A 22,477-nucleotide genomic window follows, 5' to 3' on the forward strand; every position below is an offset into this window, starting at 1 on the left:
AAAGTGGGTCCCACCCGGTACTAGACAGTGGCCACTTTATTCAGTAACCTGGGTGTATATTATATTTCACACAAGATGAAAGACAATCGAGTATTTTCTTTTCTCGCTGCCTCACGTTCTCTGACTACTATATGTGGCTTTTGCATTGTTGTGGGCAGAAGAAATGCACTACGGGAGATGAGTTTCACCACAAAGTTGCGCAGGAAGTTGCAGTTAATAATGCATTTAGTTCATTTAAGTTTTGGAAAAATTTGCATAGGTGTTAAAAATAAAAAAACTACTTTGAGTAATGGAAAAAGGAGATCAATACAGCAAAAGACACTTCATAAATCTGGTCAGTTTTAGTTCCTCTGTAAACAAACCGGAAACAAGTTTTTTTTTTATTAGCTTGTCGGTCAACCAACCACACGATCAATTCACAAACACACAGAAGAAAGAAAAAAAAAAGAAAACGGGGACGGGCTGCAGACGAATCCGGGCCGGACTCAAAGGACCCCGGCTTCGGCGAGGAGGGAGTAGGCCTCGAGCGCCATGCCCTTCAGGTAGACGCGCACCGTGTAGAAGAGCGTGAGGAAGTCCTGCGTGCTGAAGACGGTGTCCGCGAGGGCGAAGCCCAGCGTCGACGGGATGAAGCCCCGCCCGTACTCCACCATCCACGTCCCCGCGCTCCACTGCACCGACGTGGCCTCGCCTGCGCCGTGCACTATCGTGTCGCCTGTGTGGACGAAAATGCGGAACAGGACACCTTACCCACCCGGGTAACTTCGACACACCACTCTTCGTTCTCACCGAAACACATACTGCTTGTAGAAGCACTTAAAATACAGAAAATTTGATTCTTTGGAGAAAAACGGTTGACTAGCAGAATGGTATATTTTAGGGAAGGCATTAATTGGACATCACAGTCATTCGATGGAGGTCAGTTTGAAAACCTGACCAAACTGTAAGGAAGTTAAGAGGCGGAACCACAGAAGCCTGGAGATTTTCTGGACCAATGGGAAAACACCATAGGGAGCGCTGATACAGAAATGCCTCTGCGCTTTTATCACGGGACTCGAGAGGTGTAGAATCCAACCTGGGTAAAATATTTCACTTTTCGTCGTGCCCTCTTTCCACTGCCGAAACGTCCCAGAGATTATGGTGTCTGATATTTCAGCCCAATACCGACCTGGTGAAGAAGAATGAATGGTCATTCAAAATGCAAACATACAGCTACAATAAAGCATATTCTCACTGGCTAGTGTCACCAGAGGAAATGTATCTAAAGTTGCCAAGAATGTGGTCCATCTCAACATCAGTTGCAAATTCACTAATGCCACATGTCTTATTATGTTTTGTTTTCACCTTTTCTCTAAATGATGAAGAGATGCATGGCTGTATGGATTATATACGATCATATTAATCTTGGCAAATGCTGACACCATAAATGCCATTTTGTTTTTTCACAGTGCTGGCTACAGAAGAAGGATAGTTTTCTTTAAAAAAAAAACAAAAAAAAAACAATTTAACTTTCTTGTTTTGTCACCATCTTGAAAAAAATGCGCATCACTTTGAACCTGAAATTACTTTAAAATTCATGCTCTTCTACATTTTTAAATTTCTGTAAAAAAATCAGTTTGCAATCGAAGAGAGGTCCCACCGGAGTGTCCGCCGGTGTCCACGGCCGTGCCGAAGAGCAGGACGTACTCCGTCAGCGAGGCGTGCAGCAGGCACATGGAGCCCATCCACCCCCCGGCGTTGACGAACACCCACTGCAGGTCCTCGTCGGGCAGGATGTGCCCAGGGTACGTCTTACGCAGCTCCACTACCACCTTGGCAAAGGCCAGATCATGATCCTGGCCTTGCGTGGCGAAAACAGGACACAGAGCACAGAACAACTGTTACGGCAGGAATGCACTCCCCGTGGCCTTGCAATGCAACCTGGAATGCCAGTAAGAGGAGCCGGGAAGACAGTAAGGCCTCTATTAGGCTGCAACACACTGTTGTCTCTATTAAGCCAAGTTTTGAAGACAAACCTCAAGTGCCCAAAATAAATCACCAATCTAGCCCAGTATTTGTCAATCCGTGAAAATGTTTGTGTTAAATGTAAAATATAGTTTTTGCAACAGCAATATTAAAGAAAAATATATAAACTTGATTCAGATGAAAGTGTCATGATATTCTTGACTGATGACATACATTTAAAATGACTAGATTGTTGCAAAGCTGCAACAAACACACCCAACATTCTATTTAACCTGCAACATCCACAAAAAAAAGACACATTATATCCAAAAGTAAAAGTAACAGAAAAAAACATCCTTGTTACATTCACAAAGCTAATATCCTCCCTCTGTTGATTAAAATGTCCAAAATACCACCCATTAAGCTTAGGAAACTAAATAAATCAATAGAAAAACAAGCAGTGATTTAAGTGGACTGATGTGGTATTATTTTCATTTCAAGCCTCTAATGTTGGAACAAATAAGAACTTACTGCACAAATTACAATGTATAACTGTAACAACAGGACACATCTGCTTGTCCCATTTGAACTGGCCCTGGATATGCTCTACACCTGTGGAAACAAACCCTGTTCCTGGAGATTTACCATCATGTAGGTTTTCATTTCAACCCTGATTTGGCACACCAGACCCTAAGAATTACCAGCTCAACGAGATCTCTAGCTGTTCAATGAGGTGAGCTTTGTTAGGGTTGTAATGAAAACCTACAGGACTGTAGATATCCAGGAACAGGGTTGGTTACCACGGCTGTATACAGTTACTATGCATTGTAGATCTTAACGTATTTTATCGTTTTTTAAATCACTGTTATATATTACCTACCAATTATCATTTTAACTAAATTAAAACTCACATTTAGTCGTTACAGCCAACAATACGACCGAAACTTCTAACAATCACAGAGCTATATCACCACATGTTTCCTACATTCTAGAATGGAATTTTGTCCTGCGTTTTCTAGATATTCGGCATTATGCGGTCTGTGCCAAATCTGCAATATGAAGTCCAAAAATGGTTACAACGAACGTAACTCGCAACAGAAACGTTGTGAAATAACTTAGGTGGACTTTCCCCCAATTAGACAGCAAGTTCAAATGCAGTATATGGCTTGTCTACCACAGTCTAATCTCAACTCGCGTCATTGTATGGATAGCCAACTGCATAAACTTGTTAGATCGGCATAATTGTTAACGTTATATAGGCTAGGAAGTATCGATACATATTTGGCAACAACGGCAAAATGCAAGTAGTTTGTTGGCCATTTATCTGGATATTGAGCCTGGTTAGCTTTACTAATCGGTTAGCCACATTGTGAACATTGTTTCCCTTAGCACGTTTCCATAAATAACGACACCGTGGAAACAAAGCAGTAGGCTACTTGCCTGCATATTGTTTAGCGATCTTGGCGACACCTTCCTTGCTAAAAACATACTGCTTATTTGACATCCAGTACTGCAAGTACTGCACTAGTAATACGACGACTCCCGCGGCAACCACGAGTTTCAAAATTGTCTTCGTAAAAGACATTACTGCTAAATCACATACGGCAGCCAAACCTGAAAAATCCACATGGGGCAAAAACACCCCTTCTTACGTATTGAATATGAGTCAAATCTTCTGGGCTTTCGTTAAACACAGAAGCGCATTTCATTGAATTTGACCTATGACTGAATGACTCCCCAGCCTGCCCAAGTTCAATAACGTAAATAGGACCCTTGAGAATGAATGCGTTTTGGGCTCAAGGCAAGCAGAGCTGTGCAACGCCTGCGCAGCGCTAAGGAAAAGATTGCCCGACGCGTAGCACTGCGCAGTGGCAAAGGTTTGCTCGACATCGAGGCTGCATTCAGGTCAAGCAGATTTCAGGAAGTATACGCGAGGTCTGTGCAGATTCTCCAATATTCTCCAAGCTGGACCGGTGATTGGTTGTACACAGATTCGGATCTCCATTAACCCTCAACGCAAGTGACGTGAACGTGACACAGTAGTCAGGAATTGCTTAGCGTGTAGATGGCAACTGCATCGGATAATCAAAACCAAAACATTTTTGATCCAGGAGGTTTGTTTGGTCACTGTCATGTGTTCTATCTCTGTTTAGTTAAGCCAGCAAACTAGAGAACCGTGTTTATAGCTTGCTTCTGCTCTTAAGATTTTCTAACGTTAACGTAACGTTGGTCCAGTAGAGCATGCAATAAAAATAGTAGATACATTAACTCGAGATCAAGTATAGCGATCAGACCAACTACTAAATGCAATTCTCAATCTGTTAGCCATGTAATCGTGTTTAGGTCGTGTTTGCAGTTAAGTAACTGTTGCACCACATACAACCTTTGGCAAGTCAGTTTGCAGGCTTGTATAAGTTGGAAATGTTTGCTCTGACGAATTATGTTCATTCACATGATTACAGCTATTCAATGAAAGTAGTGAATTCAGTAGTAGTATCGTTTTGAAACGTGAATTTTCTGCTTTTCTAAAAGGGAAATTGACTAGACTCTGTCAGTGTTGATAATACTAGTGATGTCTGGTTCGTAGAGATTACAAATAACATTCAAACAAACTCCCCGAGTTCGTGTAATTCTCGTGACTAAACACACCACAAGGAAGGGGAGGAGATTAGATGAGGAAACGAGAATCCTAATTCACTGGAGTAAAAGTCCACTGCCCTCCATGACGTTTTGGGAGACATACAACATATTTTTCTTGATTTGGCTCCGTACTCCACACTTTTAGATTTGGAATCAAAACATATATGTGTTGTTAAATAGAAGATTCTCACCTTTTAGTAAATGTTTTTGAATGTACATTTTAGAAATAGAAATTACAGCTTCTTCCACCCCCCCCCCCCCCCCCCCCCCCCCCCTTTCAGGGCACCATAATGTTTGGGACAAATGGCTTCACCGGAGATTCTGATTAGTCAGGTGTTCAGTTACTTCCTTAGTTCTGGAAGTTCTGGAAAAAGGTCTTGTGGAAAGATGAGGATGAGGTTCACTTGTATTAGAGTGATGGCAAGAGCAAAGTGTGTAGGCCAAAAGGAAATTCTCAAGATCCAAAGCACCCCTCATCCGTGAAACATGGTGGTGGGGGTGTTATGGCTTGGGCGTGTATGGCTGCCACTGATGTTGTTGTCCCAAACATTATGAAGCACACTCTATCTTTAAAGGCTACATGTGCTGTAACTCAATTTTTCTGTGATGAACTCATACTGATTTTAATGTATACTGGTTGGGATGGTATAAAATATGGGCATATGTCTTGGGGGTTGACAGGTAGGCTTACACTTAAATTATATGTAGTTTAATTACAAATGACACGTGTGATCATTTCATTACATAAACATTATGTTAAGGGTTTTAAAAAGAGTCAGTATAAAAAGTTACCATCTAAATATTACTAAAGTTACTATCTATGTTCATATAGGATCAGTGCTGTATTTGCACATAGTAAGGTTATTAGAAACAGCAGACAAAATAGCCTCATCCAGTAATAAAGGCATTAGTATTATTATCACTACATATTACAAAAGGAAAATACACATTTCAGTTACAGTTATAAGAGTAACCCAGTTGAAGGTTGCTGAATACATAAACACATTTTGTATGCAATAATTTGTCCTCTTTTTACACCAAACGTGGCTGAAACTTTTATCCCAGTCACTGCTCCTATTTTTCTACACATACTAGTGTTATTTGGGACAGATTGGACCTGGATTTTTTGTATATTGTATTAATGGTGATCATGTGCAATGAATGATTTGTCCTTCGAACCTGGGAACTGTTAAATTTTTCAAACTTGTAGCATATGAATTGTGTTTTCATATTTGTTTAACTCAGTATTAGATAAACAGTTTGCTTTAGGACTCGAGTTGTAAGATTTTTTTATGTGAAGAGTTACACATGGATTGCAACGGTTTTAAGTTACAATGACTAAAAAAGGAATATAATATACAATTAATAATTTAATAGAAATAATCAATATTGTTTCCAATACCTTCGCTGTTGAGATGTGCCTCAACGTTTCCTGATTATGAATAAATGCGATAATGTTACTTTTTCAAACTGAGGACTCATCAATACATTTAGAGCAATTGAAAAATGGAAATCAAATCCATTGATTTCAAAACTTGCAAAAAAAACATTTGTTTATTAATCATGTTATCAGGATTATTTTGTTTCATACTCACACTAGCTCACAATATTGCGATATGCGTTGTATATCCCAAAACTTCAGGAAAAATGATGATGTAATAATTATTTTTTATGGCCTTATCGCTCACCGCTAATGAGTTTGTGTCCTTCATTCAGAGCACCAGCATTTGCGCTACAACCCGCTGCGCGGCTCCTGGGTCCTCGTGTCCGCCCATCGCATGAAGAGGCCCTGGAAAGGGCAAGTGGAGAAACAATCCGAGGACGATGTGCCGCGACACGACCCCACCAATCCGCTCTGCCCCGGTAACCGGAGGGCCAACGGGGAGGTGAGGCTTCCGCTTTTGCATGCGTCGTTTCATTCTTTAATTTTGTACGAGAAATAAGACGAGTCTTCCGGAATCCTAGTTAATCATCGGGAACTCAAGAAAACACCCTTAATGGGGGAAAAAGTACCCAGTTATTTTTATATGCCTCATGTGATGTATGAGGGCAGAGAAGATTAGTATTCTCCTCGAGAGAACTGTGATTGCTGCCAATTAGCAATGTGATTCAGGCACATTAAAATCAAGTGAATTTTACTGACGGATATCAAAGCAACTGAGAAATCTAGCCGACCGTGAAAAATCGTCTTAATCGGATGGCTCGGTTGTAGGGTCAGAATGCAGGTGGGAATGAATAATGCAGAATATTGAAATCAGCGATTCATTAAAGATGCAGTTCAGCTGTCGCCTACTTCTTGTTAAATTACCCAGATATGTCTCTCTAGACCCTCAGCTTGAGTAGTACTCTGAGGTTGACACTGGGTTTCAAACATTTACTCAGCTGACAAAGAAAAAAAAACTTTCCTTCTCAGACTGAATTATGGCTGCACTTGCCCAATTTTACACATTTTTTCCGTAGTGAATAAAATTATGTGAGTTGCTAATTTTGTGGCAGAATCTAGAGTTGAACAGTGATTAGATGTGCTTAATGAATTCTGCCCTATGTTCAGTGATGTGAATTTTTAAATAATATGGTATTCTGAAGAATTGCAATAGTATGACTATAAACAGACAAACTCAGTTATTTCTTTATGGACTGCAATACTAAGAACGGACATTAAGTAGGAATATAATATCTAAAATATATATTTTTGTGCTTAACTTAGACTAATTCTTTATGTTGTTTGCCACTGTAGAGTTTGTCCTCACCTAAAAAAATTGTACCTGAAAATTTCAACAGAAATGATGCGCTTCTGTTAGTACCACACAAATAATTTTCTGAAAACAAGACTCTTTCTTAAATGGTATATCCTGCTGGCACTAGTAAAAAAATGAAGCATTGCCAAATAAAATGACTCACTAATCCTATAACTTGATATAGCTCTGTTAAGTCAAGTACGTTTGGCATGTTTAATTGTTTCTGACATTGGGCCTTTCTGTTTTCATGTCACACCCTCTCAACCCCTCCATCTGCATGTTCATCTCTTGGGTATCACGTTCATCTCCTGTTTTTCACGTTCATATCTGTTTTGTCACAGGTGAACCCTGACTATGACAGCACCTTCCTGTTTGATAATGACTTCCCCGCTCTCCAGCCAGATGCCCCAGATCCTGGTGAGTCTTGGGTCAGAAGCCATCTTCCCTGAGGGAAAAAGCTGAAAATGTTAAAAGAATGGGAGTGTTACAGAAATTCTTCTTATTTTATGTAAATATGAATGAGTCAGGACCTCTGTTTGACACGCTATTGTTTGATGCAGCATTTGCCTCCCTCACAGAAAAAAAAAACACTGAAAGTTTCTGCTCAAACTTTTGCCAAACTTTTAGATTAGTGCAAAACTTTGGTGCTAGCGTATCAGGCATCTAAATGGCAGCTCCATTATATCTTCAAAATATCGTTGGGACATAGGCTGTGTCTAAATCAGCCTCCTAACAACTGTGTCCTCAAAGTATGCGCTGTCTACTGCATACTGCGTACTAAACCTGTTCTTTCTTTCTTTCTTTCTTTCTTTCTTTGTATTTTCTTTTGGATAATGTTAAAGGTAAAGCTGTGTAAAGTTAGGTTGTCTGTCTTGTGGTGCTTTATTTTGTTGCAAGGTAAATTCTTGCTTGTTTGGCTAACGTGACGCTTAATGATTATGAATGGGCCCCTGGGTGATACCACATTTCTGTGTTCCTGCGGCTAGCCGTGATGTTCTCTACTGCTGTACTGTACATCTCTCTGGATTAAGGGAGCGTCTGCCAAGGGATTGTACCGTAATATAATGTAACGTAACGGAATAAGGCACACGAGTGAAGATTAGCGTGTTCATGCTTGTTGCCTATGAATGTAATTGGGCATACAAGAAATGAGAATGATGTGCCAAGCTCCCCTAGGGCCCCTGTCGTCAGCGTGATAAACGAATCTCCTCTGATTTCCCTAATGATGGATTTGAAGGCCAAGTCTCGACATGTTTGCTCCAAGCTGTGTCGCTTCAGTCATCCAACGACATTCTCTGTTTTTAAGGTGTCCAGGATCACCCTCTTTTTCAGACAAAAGCTGCCAGAGGCGTTTGGTAAGTGCAAACCGTTTAAATTTTACGCCAGGCTTGTCGCCCAGAATGCAGACGGCGATTAGATTTCTCAGCAGAGCTGGGAAGTGATTTGGGAATGATTCTAAAGAGGCAATATTGTGGTTGCATTAGACTGTGCTTTTTTCATGCTTTACAAATAAGGAGGAAAGTGGACATGTGGGTTATACATTTAATCCCCGTTCGTCACAACAATCGCTTATTTTAGTCGTCCGGCTGAATGGGACTAAAATTATAAGTGCTATAGGCATTGGTACACCTAGATATTTTCGGGGGTCCATCTGTGGTCAACCTGGCATCACACTGTAGAAGGCATCAGATGAGGTTTCAAAAAGTGAAACCTTGGAAGTTCTGAAGAATATATTATGAAAATAGATTGCCCCTTTTAGAGGCTGTGTTTTGCAGCAGTGAACTCTTGGAAGTTGGGCCCATACTTTATCCTCAATAAGAAGGATACAACAAATCCAATACGTAGTAAGTTTTGGATTCTTTACAAGGGAGCGCCGATATGTTTGTCCTCTCTGTTCTTATTCGGGTTTTACAATCAAACCTTCACCTGGTTCACTTACGGTTCTGACCGTGTGTCACGTTCCCCCGATTGTGTTTCAGCAAGGTGATGTGTTTCCATCCCTGGTCTGACATCACCCTCCCCTTGATGGAGCTCTGCGATATCAGAAAAGTGATTGACAAGTGGGCGGAGCTCATTGAGGAGCTGGGTGCTGACTACCCGTGGGTGCAGGTAATCACAGAGAAAGCCACAGAAAGGCACATTTTTCTCATGAACAAATGAGAAGATACTTCACTTCTGAGTGCACAGCTTCTTCAGAAGTAACAGGTATCTTGTAACAGGTGGTACGGGTTTTTAACAGCGATCCAAAGATGCATTCTGTTGATTGTCCAGTAGATGTCTCTCTCTTTCCATTGCATTTGGATGAATAGGTACAACAAATGAAGCTTTCCCCGCCAAAGAAACACTTTTTAAGATGGGTTTATTTATACCTGTGATTTAATTGTTGAGCACGCCCTCAAGATAATGACAGATAATGAATAGTTTGGCTGGACAGCGAGATTTTGGAAGAAATTTTTCATGATATTGGCCTTTATCACACAAAGCTGAAACTGGAAGAACAAATTTGGATGGCGAGTATATCATCTGCCATGGGTTGGCAGAGAATACCTCATTCCTACACCGCAGCATTATTGCATAATTTATTAGACACAGTTTTGTTCACCACCAGTGGCCCTCAACTTTAGTATTTCAACTCATCTCGTTGTGAAACACGTCCTAGTAACTGAACCCAACTTGATGTGCAGTTTAAATTAAACTTTTGATTTGAACACATAAATTAAATAGCACATTTCTTCAAGTGTTTTAATACTTTAAAACTACCTCCACAGATTGATATTTAAGTACCATATAAATCTTGCATTGGTATGCATTGCCATGTATCTTAAAAAAGGATGGAAAAAGTGAGAACAGAAGTCAAAGTCGGTATCGGGAGTATTGGAGAATCTCAGCATTTTCTTGAGGTTCACTTGTCAGGTGCATGAAATTAAATGAGTTCACTTCCATTCTGAATGCATGTATGGATCTCTTAGAGGGACTCCTTTGATTGATCTATCAGTCTGGATTATGTTCTTCATCATTCTGGTGACCAGCCTCTTGCATTAGTCTGTCAAGTCAGGTCTTCAGTTTTCTTCCTCTTTCAGAATGGATTGTCTTTAATCAAAAAGTGTTTTTATGTAAGAAGACACTGAAAAACCTCAGTCTTCTCGTTCGACAAAAAAATGCCATCTGGGCTTTCCAGAATCCTAATGATATCCTTAAACTTGATTATTACCAGAATTTTATTTGAGTACACAATATTTACTCTTGTATAGGATTTTTACTAGGATATTAGGAGACCATAATTTCAGAAAAATACTGCATTTATAATGTTCTGTAACACAGTGCTTTACGTTGCCCTATATTATATTTAGGCATTCAGCAGATGCTCTTGTCTCGATGGACTTACACAGATTATTATTTTTAAAACGTGTAATAAGTTTATACAGCTGTATATTTTTCAGAAGCGATTCAGGTTGAGTAGCTTAGTCAAGGGTACAGTGGCGGCACCCCACTGCAGAAATGAACCTATGGCCTTTGAGAAACAAGCCAAGTTCTCTGAACATTGTGCTACACTGCAGTCCTATTAAAGTGGGGTGTAAGAGCTGAAAGCTGGCTATAAACAAATAAGCAAACAAACAAATAAACAAATAAATAAATGAAGGGGAAAAAGTAGGGTAATTCAAGAAAGACTGCCGTTATATGTGGGTTCAATTATCTGTAAGATGTCCTGTTTATCTTGAAATTACTTTTTATGTAAGAAAAAAAATTTTTATGTTCATTTTGGCACTGAAATCTGCACCCACTCAGATATGGGAGCCACACAGTTGCTTTCCAAAGGAAGACGTGCTCGCGCACAGGCAGCCCCGTAGGCACAGTTAATATGCCCTGTCCTGCATTAGAAATGACGCTGGGTTCTCATCTGCCTTTTAGATATTTGAGAATAAAGGAGCCATGATGGGATGTTCGAACCCTCACCCGCACTGTCAGGTACGGCACCAGCCGCCCCCCCCCCCCCCCCCCGCCCCCGGGCCCTGCTCTTTCTGGAAAGCTCTGGCTGCATTTTACATCGTAATCGGTTTGTAAAACGAATGCCGTTCAGCTTGTTGGAGGTGGGCTGTATAATTAATGCAGTTCAGAACCAGCCTGGGACTACCTGGACTGCACCTCTGTCTGAGATCAACAAAATTCTATACTTTCACAAGTAATAATCCACAAGAAATAGTTTTTTCCTATTTAGTCGATAATGATGCTTTGCAAAATCAGTGTTAAATCAACACTGATACAGTAGATTTATTTTATTCACATTTGTGACGAGCCATAATATTTTGCTTCCATTGTACGGTGGTCCGTCCTGGCCTAAAAACCCAGAGAAATGTCTGAATCTACTGGCTCCAGTGCAAACGCAGTAATGCGCTTCTCGGTCCCGTTCTGCTGCTCTCGCAGGTTTGGGCCAGCAGCTTCCTCCCAAACGAGCCGAGCCTCGCGGACCGCTTCCAGAGGGAGCACCTCAAGGAGCACGGGGAGGTCATGCTGGTGCAGTACGCCAAGATGGAGGCCGAGAGACGGGTACGGTGACAGACTGCGCTCCTCTGTGTGACTTCAAATTTATCCGTGTGATTCAACCTACTGAATGTGAGTGAATTTATATTCCGCATTGATTCATTCGAGCTCATGGCCTTCTTTTGAGTTAGGTGTCTGAGTTTCCTACGTTTGTCCTCATTACTAATGTAGCAGGTCATATATGCACTGTGTAGGTGGTGCTCATCTCATTCATACCTGCACAGGCTTTTTTCAAAATGGAATCTATGCGGTCTGATTTAAGTAGTCTGGCAGACCATTTCCTCAGAAAATGACCATGATTTTTGATTTATTGAGTTTAATATAGTTTATAAAGTACAGCACAAGTGTCTCGCTCACCCATGGACAGACACTTGCGTTGAACTTAAAAGACTAGTCTTTAATACAGAGTTACCGCAAAACCAAGGAAACGCATTGACACGGGACTTGCGACAGACCAGACGTCTAACCCATTTACAGAAAGCTGAGAGGAAGTGCTGATGGAAGCAGGTGTTTATGGGGGCATAAATTGCACTCCGCACTATCAGATTTATCTTTTTATTAGCACCTTGATCAGATTACCGAATGGACTGGCACTGTCCAGTGAAGACCGTAGGAGCTGGCGTCATAGAACGGTGTGTGCTCTACCGTACCCGATCTCGTGGCACAACGGGGGGCGGGGGGGTCTGGGCCGCATCACGTGATCCCCCTCCATCTCTTCTGAGCCCGGGGTGACTAGCGCCTGTCAGCTAAATGCGTTTCTTCATCCGTCATTCGCCAGGTTAGCGGCCATTACCCAGCTCCTCTGCGCAGTGTCGTCCTTGGAATTCTATTAGGGCTCCGGTCTTGTCTCGTTTGAGTACGTCTGGTCGGCAGTTAATGCACGGTGGGGTTAAATGCTCAAAATCCCCTGACCTTCTTAAACACAAATTTCTTCTTTACATTGGAAAACCACTGCAGAGCACTTGAAACTGCTGCATTCTGAATGCAGGGCTAAAACCATTTTAAACAAGCAAGTCCTAATACTGGGCTTAATACTGGAGTGACATTTAAGACGTTACACCCAAATCTTCGCTATCTTTCTTTTCTACGGCTGAATTTAGAAACTTATTCTGGCGGACGTTGTTGCAGACAAGAGGCGGGTTTTTATTTTTTATTTGACTGACGTCCGTCGCAGCGAAACAGCTGGGGTCTTAGCTCAGGAACGAGTCGTTCTTCCGTGTGAAGCCTCAGGACGTTTCGGTTGTCTTCCCCCAGGAGCGCGTGGTGGTGGAGAACGACGACTGGATAGCCGTGGTCCCGTACTGGGCCACCTGGCCTTTCCAGACCCTGCTGCTTCCCCGGAGGCACGTGCTTCGCCTGACGGACCTCACCGCGAGTGAAAGAGAGGGTAAGGGCGCGTTTGAAGCCGGGCAGGCCGGCGAAGATCCACCGTCCGCCAGAGTCCCTCTCTACGAACAGCTAAACCCTCGAAACACTCGCCCTGCTGATGCTTATGCACGTTGATTATAGAGCGTCCTGATAACGGAATGCAGCCTGGAACCAGCTGTTATAACACTGTGTTTGCAGGGCTGTTTGAAGTTATTTCCCCCTCTCTGACCTTTTAATGTCGGGTGTCCTGCGTCGATTCCTGTCATTGAGTCACCCCATCAATCCCCAGGCCCCCGTCCCACACTCTCACAGAAATTGCCCCCTCCAAAAAAAAAAAAAAAACACGGATGAAAAGACCAACCTCGGCACCTATGATTGTCTGCTCCCCCGAAATGTAATCTTTGCAATTCCAGACTGCTTTTGTATCTGTGCCAGTCTTTTCCTTCATCCAACGTGACCCACAGAAATCTCTGTGAATTTGGATTGCTGTACTGTTGGTGAGGAAATCACAAACAGAACAGCACGTGTCTGTCTGTTTAATGATTAAATGATGAATTCATTCAATTTGTCAGTTCTCTAGGTTCAGTACTATATAGCAAGATAAAATATTTATTCTCTTTTATTGGGGTAAAACAGGCAGTGGAGTTTCTTGAATGATAATGTATCTTTGAAAGACAGACAGGCTGCATGCAGTAGTTCAACATTCAATTCAGTTGTGCTTGGTTTGGATGCTTTTTCTGTCTTTTATAGGACTGGCATCCATAATGAAAAGGCTCCTGACCAAATATGACAACCTCTTTGAGATATCCTTTTCCTACTCCATGGGCTGGCATGGTAAGAGAAGCGCGGGTTTTGGGCTGAGGGGTTTGCTGGGGGGACTGTTTGCTTGGGCCACACTGTGTAAAAAAAAGAGTTGTGTTACCAGCCTGAATGGACAGAATTGCATGTAAGGCAATGCCAAAGTGATACTTGGGTGAATAAAGTCTTCATGGACGCTGTTCAAAAATCACATTTTGGTGAATGGCTTTGTGACATTGAAGCATGCAGGAGTTTTTAAAAGCTTTTAAAGGCAGTAAGAGTTTCTGCATGTTGCCAATTTGTCAAAACGCTATTTAAAATGTCCCAGTTTCCACAGTTTGGCCATAGAGAGCCATCTGATTCAGGAATACAGGTTTTGGCCACATGGACACTCGTAATGTCGACAGAACATAACCAAATTTTCAACATGGTTGTAGGCACTTGGTTTTTTCTATTTAGTATCTACTGTGCATTCCAATTTTCCCTCACACTTTAACTGAATTTGAGTGCATTAGCATAGCTAGCATATTGAGTGTGGATATTTAAATGATGAATCTGTTCTGCTTCATCAAGATGCAGTATCCTTCATCTTACTAGTGGCACAGGCTTCTTTGAAGTTTGAGAAGTCTGAGGCGGATAGAGAGGCAATGCCCTCTTTATAATAGGTGTCATTTACAGTCTCCCTCTTAGGAATAAATGTTCATATGCAGTGTTACACTAGGCTGTTATGAGATATTTCCACATTTTGTCTTATTTCCCTGGCTTACCATGCGGTTTGTGTTGGCACCTGTCTGTTGCCATGAAAACCAGTTTTAGCATATTGTATTTTTGCACATAACTTGCTGTCTAGATATTTGAAATGCTTAATCTCAGCATATTTGGTCATTAATATTCTCAATTCATTTGAATTAACATTTTGTTTCATCTCTAACATTTCATGATCTGTGGACATCCTTGGCCAGAAAATTGAAAGGATTAAGACAACATATTTGCAAAGAAATTCACCTTGGGATTCCCGGGAGTGCTAGAAATGGAGATTTCATTAGTGTAATTATTAGTCCATCCCTAACTGATATATTATATGACAGTATAGTCATTTGAATGGCTGAGCTCATGTGATAAGAAAATCACCATTCGCAGCGTTTGCAAAATGTGCCGGGTGGTTTTGTAGGAAGCGGCAAACAGGAACACAGTTCCAAACAGCGCGGCCAGCTGATGCTCTTACACAAGCTTACGCGTCAAATGCATTTCCAAAGTTTGTACAGAATTGCCCCGTGTACCCACTTCAATGGAAATGAACAAGCTCGTTAGTTTGAGCGTGAATGTTGCTGAGGTCAAACATTTGCACGGACGCATTTCTGAGGGTCTGGGTTAGCAGGGCCTCTCTGTGTTTGTGCAGTCTCCCTAAGTGGACAGGACCTGGCTGCTGTGGAACAATTACAAAGAGTTTTTTTGCCGAACCTGATGGATTTTTTTTCTCTGCTGGTACTTCCTGTATGGCACTCCTGCTGATTGAGCCCTCCGTTTCTGCTTCGTTTCTCATGTGAGGAATGTTGATTTGTAGCATCGATGTTCGCGTTCGGCGGCTTCGAGTGTCCTTTTAGTTGATGCTTTCGTTCTCCGTCTCCGGACACGTGTAGCTTTTCAATTATATGCGATGCTGGTAATGGGCCTTCGGAAACACGCTCTGCAAATCCATCAAAACTCATTTCCAGAGAAAATTGATTTCGATGTTCGGGAGCATACGCGTCTCTTGCTCGATTTTTTTTTTTAATGTGTTGCTGCTGCATTTTTATGTTGAAACACAGGAGACAGTCAGTAGCATTGGCAATGAGATAAAGGAAAAAACTGGTAAATGGAGATTTATCTGGAGCTATAAACAAATTGGGAATAATACAAATTATATTTCCCCGCAGTCTTCAGAGGAATTGCAAACTAACCGAACCATTGGCGGAATATGGACCTGCGCTGCCCCTGCTCAAAGCAGACGCGGCAAACAACCGCGGCTCGACCGCAACCGTGAGGCCTACCGAAACGTGAACGTTACTGCAGCCCACAGTCTGTGAAACAGATCCATGAACTTTATCCTTGCAAACTACGGTTAGGCTTGCACTGCACTTTAGTTCACTTACACGTCATAGATACGATTCAAATCCAGACAAGGCTATGATGACAATAGCGAATGTGCGATGTTCCCTTCTCCGCTGTGGTTTCTGATGTAGCCTTGCAGGGAAACAGGGTCCATTTGGATTCGGTATGTGACTGACCGGTGATTACCGTGACTGGTATCAGTGGCCAGGTGTCCAGTGAGGTGAACCGCGACAGATCGTAGCGTCCCCGTGTAGGTTGGTAGGGTAATACCATGCTTAGGGAATTGGGCTTGTAATCTAACGGTCACAAGTTAGGTTCCCTGCCTAGGACACTGCTGTTGTGCCTTTGGGTATGGGAGCTAATCTGCATTTCTTCAGTCAAGCTGTATAAATGCATACTTTGTAAAAAATTTTTAAAAACAAACAAAAAAAAAAGTGTAGGTCACTTTGGATTACAGCATCTGCTAAATGCCTGTAAGGTAGGTAATGTAGCCTTCCCAGTGACAGAAGTTCAGAATTTCTCATGTTCATGAGCAGTAACTTTGGTCGGTGTGCACCTTTCCTGGCACTGAGGAAAGCATTCAGATACATTCAAATCCTCTCTGAACCAGTAACCTGCAGACTGTGACTGGGCATCCTGAGGCTAATGGGTAAGCTGAGTCATACTGCTGACCGGTGTGGGCCAATCAGCAGGGTGTATATTGGAAGGTCTCAGTAGACTGAAAAGAGGGAGTGACTTGTGGCAGTGTGCTTTAAAGTAAACTAGCGCTAGCATGCTAGGAGAAAAAGGATACAGCAAGGATGAATATGGCATGGATGTGGGCATGCTCAGCAGTCTGTGCTGTTCTTTCTACAGGGGCGCCCACTGGAGCCTTCCTGAAGGAGGACATGGGGCACTGGCAGCTCCACGCGCACTACTACCCCCCGCTGCTGCGCTCGGCCACCGTGCGCAAGTTCATGGTGGGGTACGAGATGCTGGCGCTGGAGCAGAGGGACCTCACGCCAGAGCAGGTAAATTCGGACTCTGACAGGAAGCGAGACGCGTATTCAGAGATTTTAAACACTGCTCTCTTCCGGTTTTACCTCCCTGTGTCGAAATTCAAAAGAAGCGAACGTCGAGTGAGCGTCTTCTGCGCATGACCGTCATCGAGAAGTTCAATTTCAGATGAAAATTGGCTACTCGCGACAAAACATACCATCATACAAACGAAGGAATGCCCTCGATGCAGTGAACACAATTGTTCAGTTCGATAGCGGTTGATTAAATGGGTGGTTTTCTATGCCAGAACGGTTTCTATGGTGCGTCTTAAAGATACAGTGCATAAAACTGCCTACTCTGACCTTGGAGTATATGCATCGTTCAGTTTCCCCAGCACTATATACAAACTGTTATGGTCAGTGTCAGAAAAGTATACTGTGAGACAGAATAAAACATTCTTCGTTTAGGAAGCAGCTAAGGAATATATTCTGTGCTTTTAAAGCTTATATTGCAGTGCTAACTCTTGTGTGAAATGATAGGCGACATGCTGGCGAAATTCAGCTTTTCTGATGCGGAAAGTGAGCGAAAAAAGCATAAAAATATTGAGCGCATATCGACGTCTCATTCTTTAAATATGCAAATATTATCCCAGCATCACGGTCCCAGGGTCATGTGTAAAAATGTTGGACAGATCTGAAAGCCTGTAATTATGGCATGCGTTAAGAACCAGGTCCATTTTTTGTTCTTGGTGCGGTTTCTTTCACGCTGCCGATTTTAACGCGTGCCAGGATTCCTTAACATTTCCACGCGACGAGAGACCCCCCTCTTCTGATCCCCCAAACCAGTGAACGAGCAGGTGACCCCCGCTATGCGGTCGCATTTACGAGTTACATTTACGGTCGAGGCAAGCGGTCGAGACGAACGCGGAGAATCCCCGGGACGTTGTAGAGATTTCCTTACTGCTGCGTTTGATTTGGAGCCCCTGCCGAACGGAATTTGAAGAGACTGAAGAACTCGAGTGACTCTGCCCCTGTTAACGCTCTGCTTCCGGACGGGGCACGTTGCAGACGAACGGTTCGCGCCAGATGGTTTTCGGGGGGGGGGGGGGAAGGCGGGCTTTAACGCCGCACGCGCTCCGTCGCGCGCTCGCGGGTCGGAATTTCACGGGCATCTGTTAGGTCGTCAGAGGGGCGGCGTGATATGATGTTCAGCGCTGCACTATTAAAATCACCACTAGATACGGGTGGCTGCGGCAGTCTAATAAAAACCAAAGTTAAGAGAGCCAGGCCAGTCGTACGAGAGCACTTACATATTTCATATAGCTCGCACTTATTAAGCGATTGTCATTATTAATTAAATAGGGAAATGTCCTTTGATAGATTTAATCAACTTAAGCGTGGCTGTCCTCTGTAGTTAAGCCCTTAAGTTCTTGCTGCTGCTTAACAGCATGCTAATTTCACATTCTGCGTTTTTTTTTTCCCCGTTTTGTTTTGCTTTCAATGTTGTTTTTCCAGCAGGCATTTCACCCTCTTGACCCTTTTGATTCCAGCTCATTTTCATTCTTGCTGCGTGAGCGCAGGGTAGCCATTTCGTGTAGCATTTCTGTGTCACTGCGTTGTCTTTCAGGTGTAATTTAACTTGTGCTTGTTTCCCCTCCTATTAAAGTAAGGTTGAGGGGAATCCGAGCCACAGTTCATTTGCCATTACCTGCCTGCTTTTTAAAGTGTAAAATCTGAAAACTGTTTTTTTCCACCAGAGGACTCAAAACTGAGGGTTACCCTAAATGGACTTGAGTTTGGAAAATCTCTATCAAAGCATTCAGGGGTCAAAGCACCCGTGATCCAGATCCCATCAAATCCCCCACAGAGTGCCAGATTTAATCAGTTTTCAATAAATTATTTTACAGGATTTTACAGCCATCTTCCCGAAGATAGGACAGAAGTTAGGAAGGAAATAGGTACATGCTCAAAGTACAGCGACTCCAAAGTTTCATTAATTTAAGCTAATGCAAAAATAACTTGTGCGAGAGAGTTTTGCAATTTACACCATGCGCTGTAGGCAATGTGGTTCACACTACGCTTGAACACGACAATAATGAACCGGTGGCCTAATTTTTTTTTTTTCTCGGGATATTCGCATTACCTGAAGTGAACTTTCCCTCCGTTTGTGTGGCCAGGAAACTCGGCTGTTTGACTGCCTGTCAGTTCCGCCGGGCCGCGTAGATTGCACACGCGCGCTCCTTCGACCCGCACCCGGAGGTTCTCGACGCGAAAGCCTCGCTCCGAATCCCAAATTTTTTTTTTTAGCGTTTGATTAATCCGCCCCGCCGCGCGTCGCGCGTTTCGAGCGATTTCACGGCGGGGGCGGCCGCCCTCTCGTCCGCGTAATGGCGGGCGGGAGCCGCGTTCCGTCGCGTTTACACAAAGTCCTCGCTCTGCTGCTTCACAGGCGGCGGGGAGATTAAGGAGCTTGCCGGAGGACCACTACAAGGCCGGGGAGAGAAGAGGAGGAGGAGGAGGAGGAGGAGGGACGGCCGGAGGAAAGGGGGAGTGAGCCGGGATTACCCGATGGACGGCGGAGATAAGACGCGAGCTTCCCTCAGGGGGTCCTTCAGGGGGTCGCTCCGGTATGATAACAGCCGACGATTATCCCACGGACGGTAAAGATAAAGACTTAACGAAGAACGTCGTGCGTTCTCCCATTCGCCTATCGATTTGTTGTGAGCGATGGGCTTTACACGGACATACATCTGAAAGGCAAAGTTCTTCTGTGGTACCGGGGTACCTTCCTGGGTGAGGCCCATTTGACATCCATGTAAATGAAGTGTGTAATTACTAAGTTTCCCCCCGGGGAGACATATCCAGGGCATTTTCACTGCCGCTGGGGGGAGAAGATGTTGCAAGTGGGGTCGAGAGGGAAAATAAATTTGTGAAATGTGTCACGGGTCACTGCGCGAGACTCATTTTGGAAGGACAAAATGCTGTGAGCCGGCATGCCTCGATCATCAGCAAAAGAAACAAAATGGCCGAACCTTCGAATTTATGCAGTATTTTCGCACAGGCAAAATCAAAATGACAATGCTGTTGCACCCCATTTAAATATTAGTACAATAAAATCGACAATGCTAAACAAAGGAACTGTTTCTCTCTCTGTAGCCTAATGACTGCCTGGGCAGTTACATGCTTGGCGTCCCTCTCCTTATGCTTTCCATTGGAACCAGTCTTTGCTTACCGACACTGTGTGTTGGAAATTTAAAATTTGTCATTTGTACTTGGCTGTCAAGCTACACTGTCTCGACACTTGAATAATCACATTTCTGCTCCTCACCATAGGGACGCTGTTTAACGCTAACAGATCGGCCTAGTACTTTCATTCAGTGGTTTATCTGTCATGTGAACAAACAAAGCTTCTTGGTCTTAGGTTTGGCACCGATGCGTGGATATGTCGCAGTCTGTTTAAGCCCTAATTTATTAATCTGGTCTCAAGGTGTTGACGAGACAGGGAAGGAAGAATGCATTGTTCTTCTCCCAATTTGGAAAGCTCGGTCGTATTCAAAAGGCTCGGTCTTTGAATTCAACGTCTGCAAGCAGTTCGGGGGAGTGCTGCTAAGTACAGGCTGTCCTCCAAGATGTGTGATGTCAGCTGCCAGTTCTTTTCTCATCGCAGTCCCAAGAATAGACGCGGGATGGAGAGAGACACTTCATGTGCAGCTTGACCAAGTAAAATGTTGGCCCTCGTTTGACCAGCAGGGGACGCTGTTCAGCAGTGGCTGAATCCCATCCACACACTGGAAGAGTGTCTTAACAGGATGAACTATCCTGCAACTCTTGAAGGAAAGAAATTAAACACATTCAAATCCTCAATGAGCCAGTAACCTACAGATTGTGGGTGGGCATCCTGAGGCTAAAGGGTGAGAACTGGCCATACTGTTGACTAGTGTGGGCCAATCAGCAGGGTGTATATTGGAAGGTCTCAGTAGACTGAAAAGTGGGAGTGACTTGTGGCAGTGTGCTTTGAAGGAAACATGTGGTAGTATGCTAGAAGAAAAAGCAGGAATTGATAATCGTTATTGCTATGTTCAAATGAAAAATATTGACTGTTCAGCTGTCTCTGCAAAGCAGGATCTATTGATTTATTATTGAATAGCACCATCTCTTGGCGGTAGGTTTTCACTCTAATAATGCATGGACAATCAATTACTATTACTATTGGAGGTCTAATGAAGATATTGTCTTTATTATAGGTAGATATGGAGTTTCCAATGTAGGGGTGGTGTCACTTTCGATTTGATTTGGTCAATTTTTTCAATGCTAAATGCGGGTTGTATTTTATGAAATTGTGTTGCCTGATTGGGTATTGTTACCAGACCGCTCTGGGCTCAGCCCGACATTATGGAATTGTCAGTGCGTTCTCTAATAACAGGAACACACAGCATCTGTGTGATCTTAGGCCCGATGCTGTGCGTCTCATACACGCTACGTTGACATAGTGAAAGTATGTACTTATGTCTTATCGTGTCTCAGTACTGTATTTACTGTTTGATGAATTCTGAGGTTATTACGTGAAGTATGAATCAACACCAGTGCATTTAAATTTGCTTTATGTACAGGAAGTATACAGAAGTCGTGCGAAAGATTGCACTTAGACTTATTGATTTGTCTCTTTGATATTACACAAAATTTAAAGAAATCAAGAGAGGTATAATATGAAAAAAAGAGGTATCAAAAGAGATATAATATAGCTTTCCTGTATCAATTTGGCGCTGCTTTAAGACTTCAGTCAAATGACTTATTTGTGCACAGTGTATAAGGCCTTTATTTAATTACCATGTGTGTTAAAACAAGTCTTTTGACTTAAAAATGTTAAATGAAAATGGATAATTGAATTTGTTGAAATAGATGAGAACAGACTAGATATCTTGTTGCAGTTAAATGCATCACCAGAATGTAGATTATTTAAAGCCCATGCAATACATCCTTGGCTGACAGCATTCTGTAATAGTGTGTTATCTGTCTGTGCTTTTTAAGTATGAATATGTAACATATCATGCCTTTCACATGTATAATTGGAGCATTGTTCCTTTTATTCAAGAATCTAATTTTACTATTTTGTTTTTATTCAGTCCTCATGTGGATTTTACTTTTCTACTTCAGAGTTACCATGCTCCTATAAACAAACAAACCCAATGCATGCATTTTCACCAGTTCCTGTAAACAAACAAACCCAATGCATGCATGTTCACCAGTTCCTGTAAACAAACAAACCCAATGCATGCATGTTCACCTGTTCCTGTAAACAAACAAACCCAGTGCATGCACATTCACCTGTTCCTGTAAACAAACAAACCCAGTGCATGCATGTTCACCTGCTCCTGTAAACAA

At 42.7% G+C, this 22,477-nt stretch overlaps 2 protein-coding genes across 2 annotated transcripts; one reads left to right on the plus strand and one right to left on the minus strand.

Annotated features, from left to right (window-relative positions):
• Window positions 1-321: 321 nt before the first annotated feature.
• Window positions 322-3,816, minus strand: sigmar1 (sigma non-opioid intracellular receptor 1). Its single transcript, XM_035390524.1, has 4 exons — window positions 3,385-3,816; window positions 1,640-1,840; window positions 1,076-1,168; window positions 322-715 (listed from the first exon to the last, which is right to left on the minus strand). Exons 1-4 carry the CDS (start codon window positions 3,527-3,529, stop codon window positions 486-488), a joined length of 669 nt encoding a protein of 222 aa, XP_035246415.1. The 5' UTR covers window positions 3,530-3,816; the 3' UTR covers window positions 322-485.
• Window positions 3,817-3,865: 49 nt separating this feature from the next.
• Window positions 3,866-22,213, plus strand: galt (galactose-1-phosphate uridylyltransferase). Its single transcript, XM_035390523.1, has 11 exons — window positions 3,866-4,058; window positions 6,301-6,470; window positions 7,664-7,739; window positions 8,629-8,677; window positions 9,302-9,431; window positions 11,232-11,288; window positions 11,745-11,867; window positions 13,116-13,248; window positions 13,980-14,063; window positions 16,974-17,128; window positions 19,545-22,213. The coding sequence occupies exons 1-11, from the start codon at window positions 4,010-4,012 to the stop codon at window positions 19,647-19,649; spliced, it is 1,131 nt and encodes a 376-aa protein (XP_035246414.1). The 5' UTR covers window positions 3,866-4,009; the 3' UTR covers window positions 19,650-22,213.
• Window positions 22,214-22,477: the final 264 nt, after the last annotated feature.

Source organism: Anguilla anguilla, chromosome 14 (genome assembly GCF_013347855.1).
Source record: "Anguilla anguilla isolate fAngAng1 chromosome 14, fAngAng1.pri, whole genome shotgun sequence".
NCBI classification, from domain to species: Eukaryota; Metazoa; Chordata; class Actinopteri; order Anguilliformes; family Anguillidae; genus Anguilla; species Anguilla anguilla.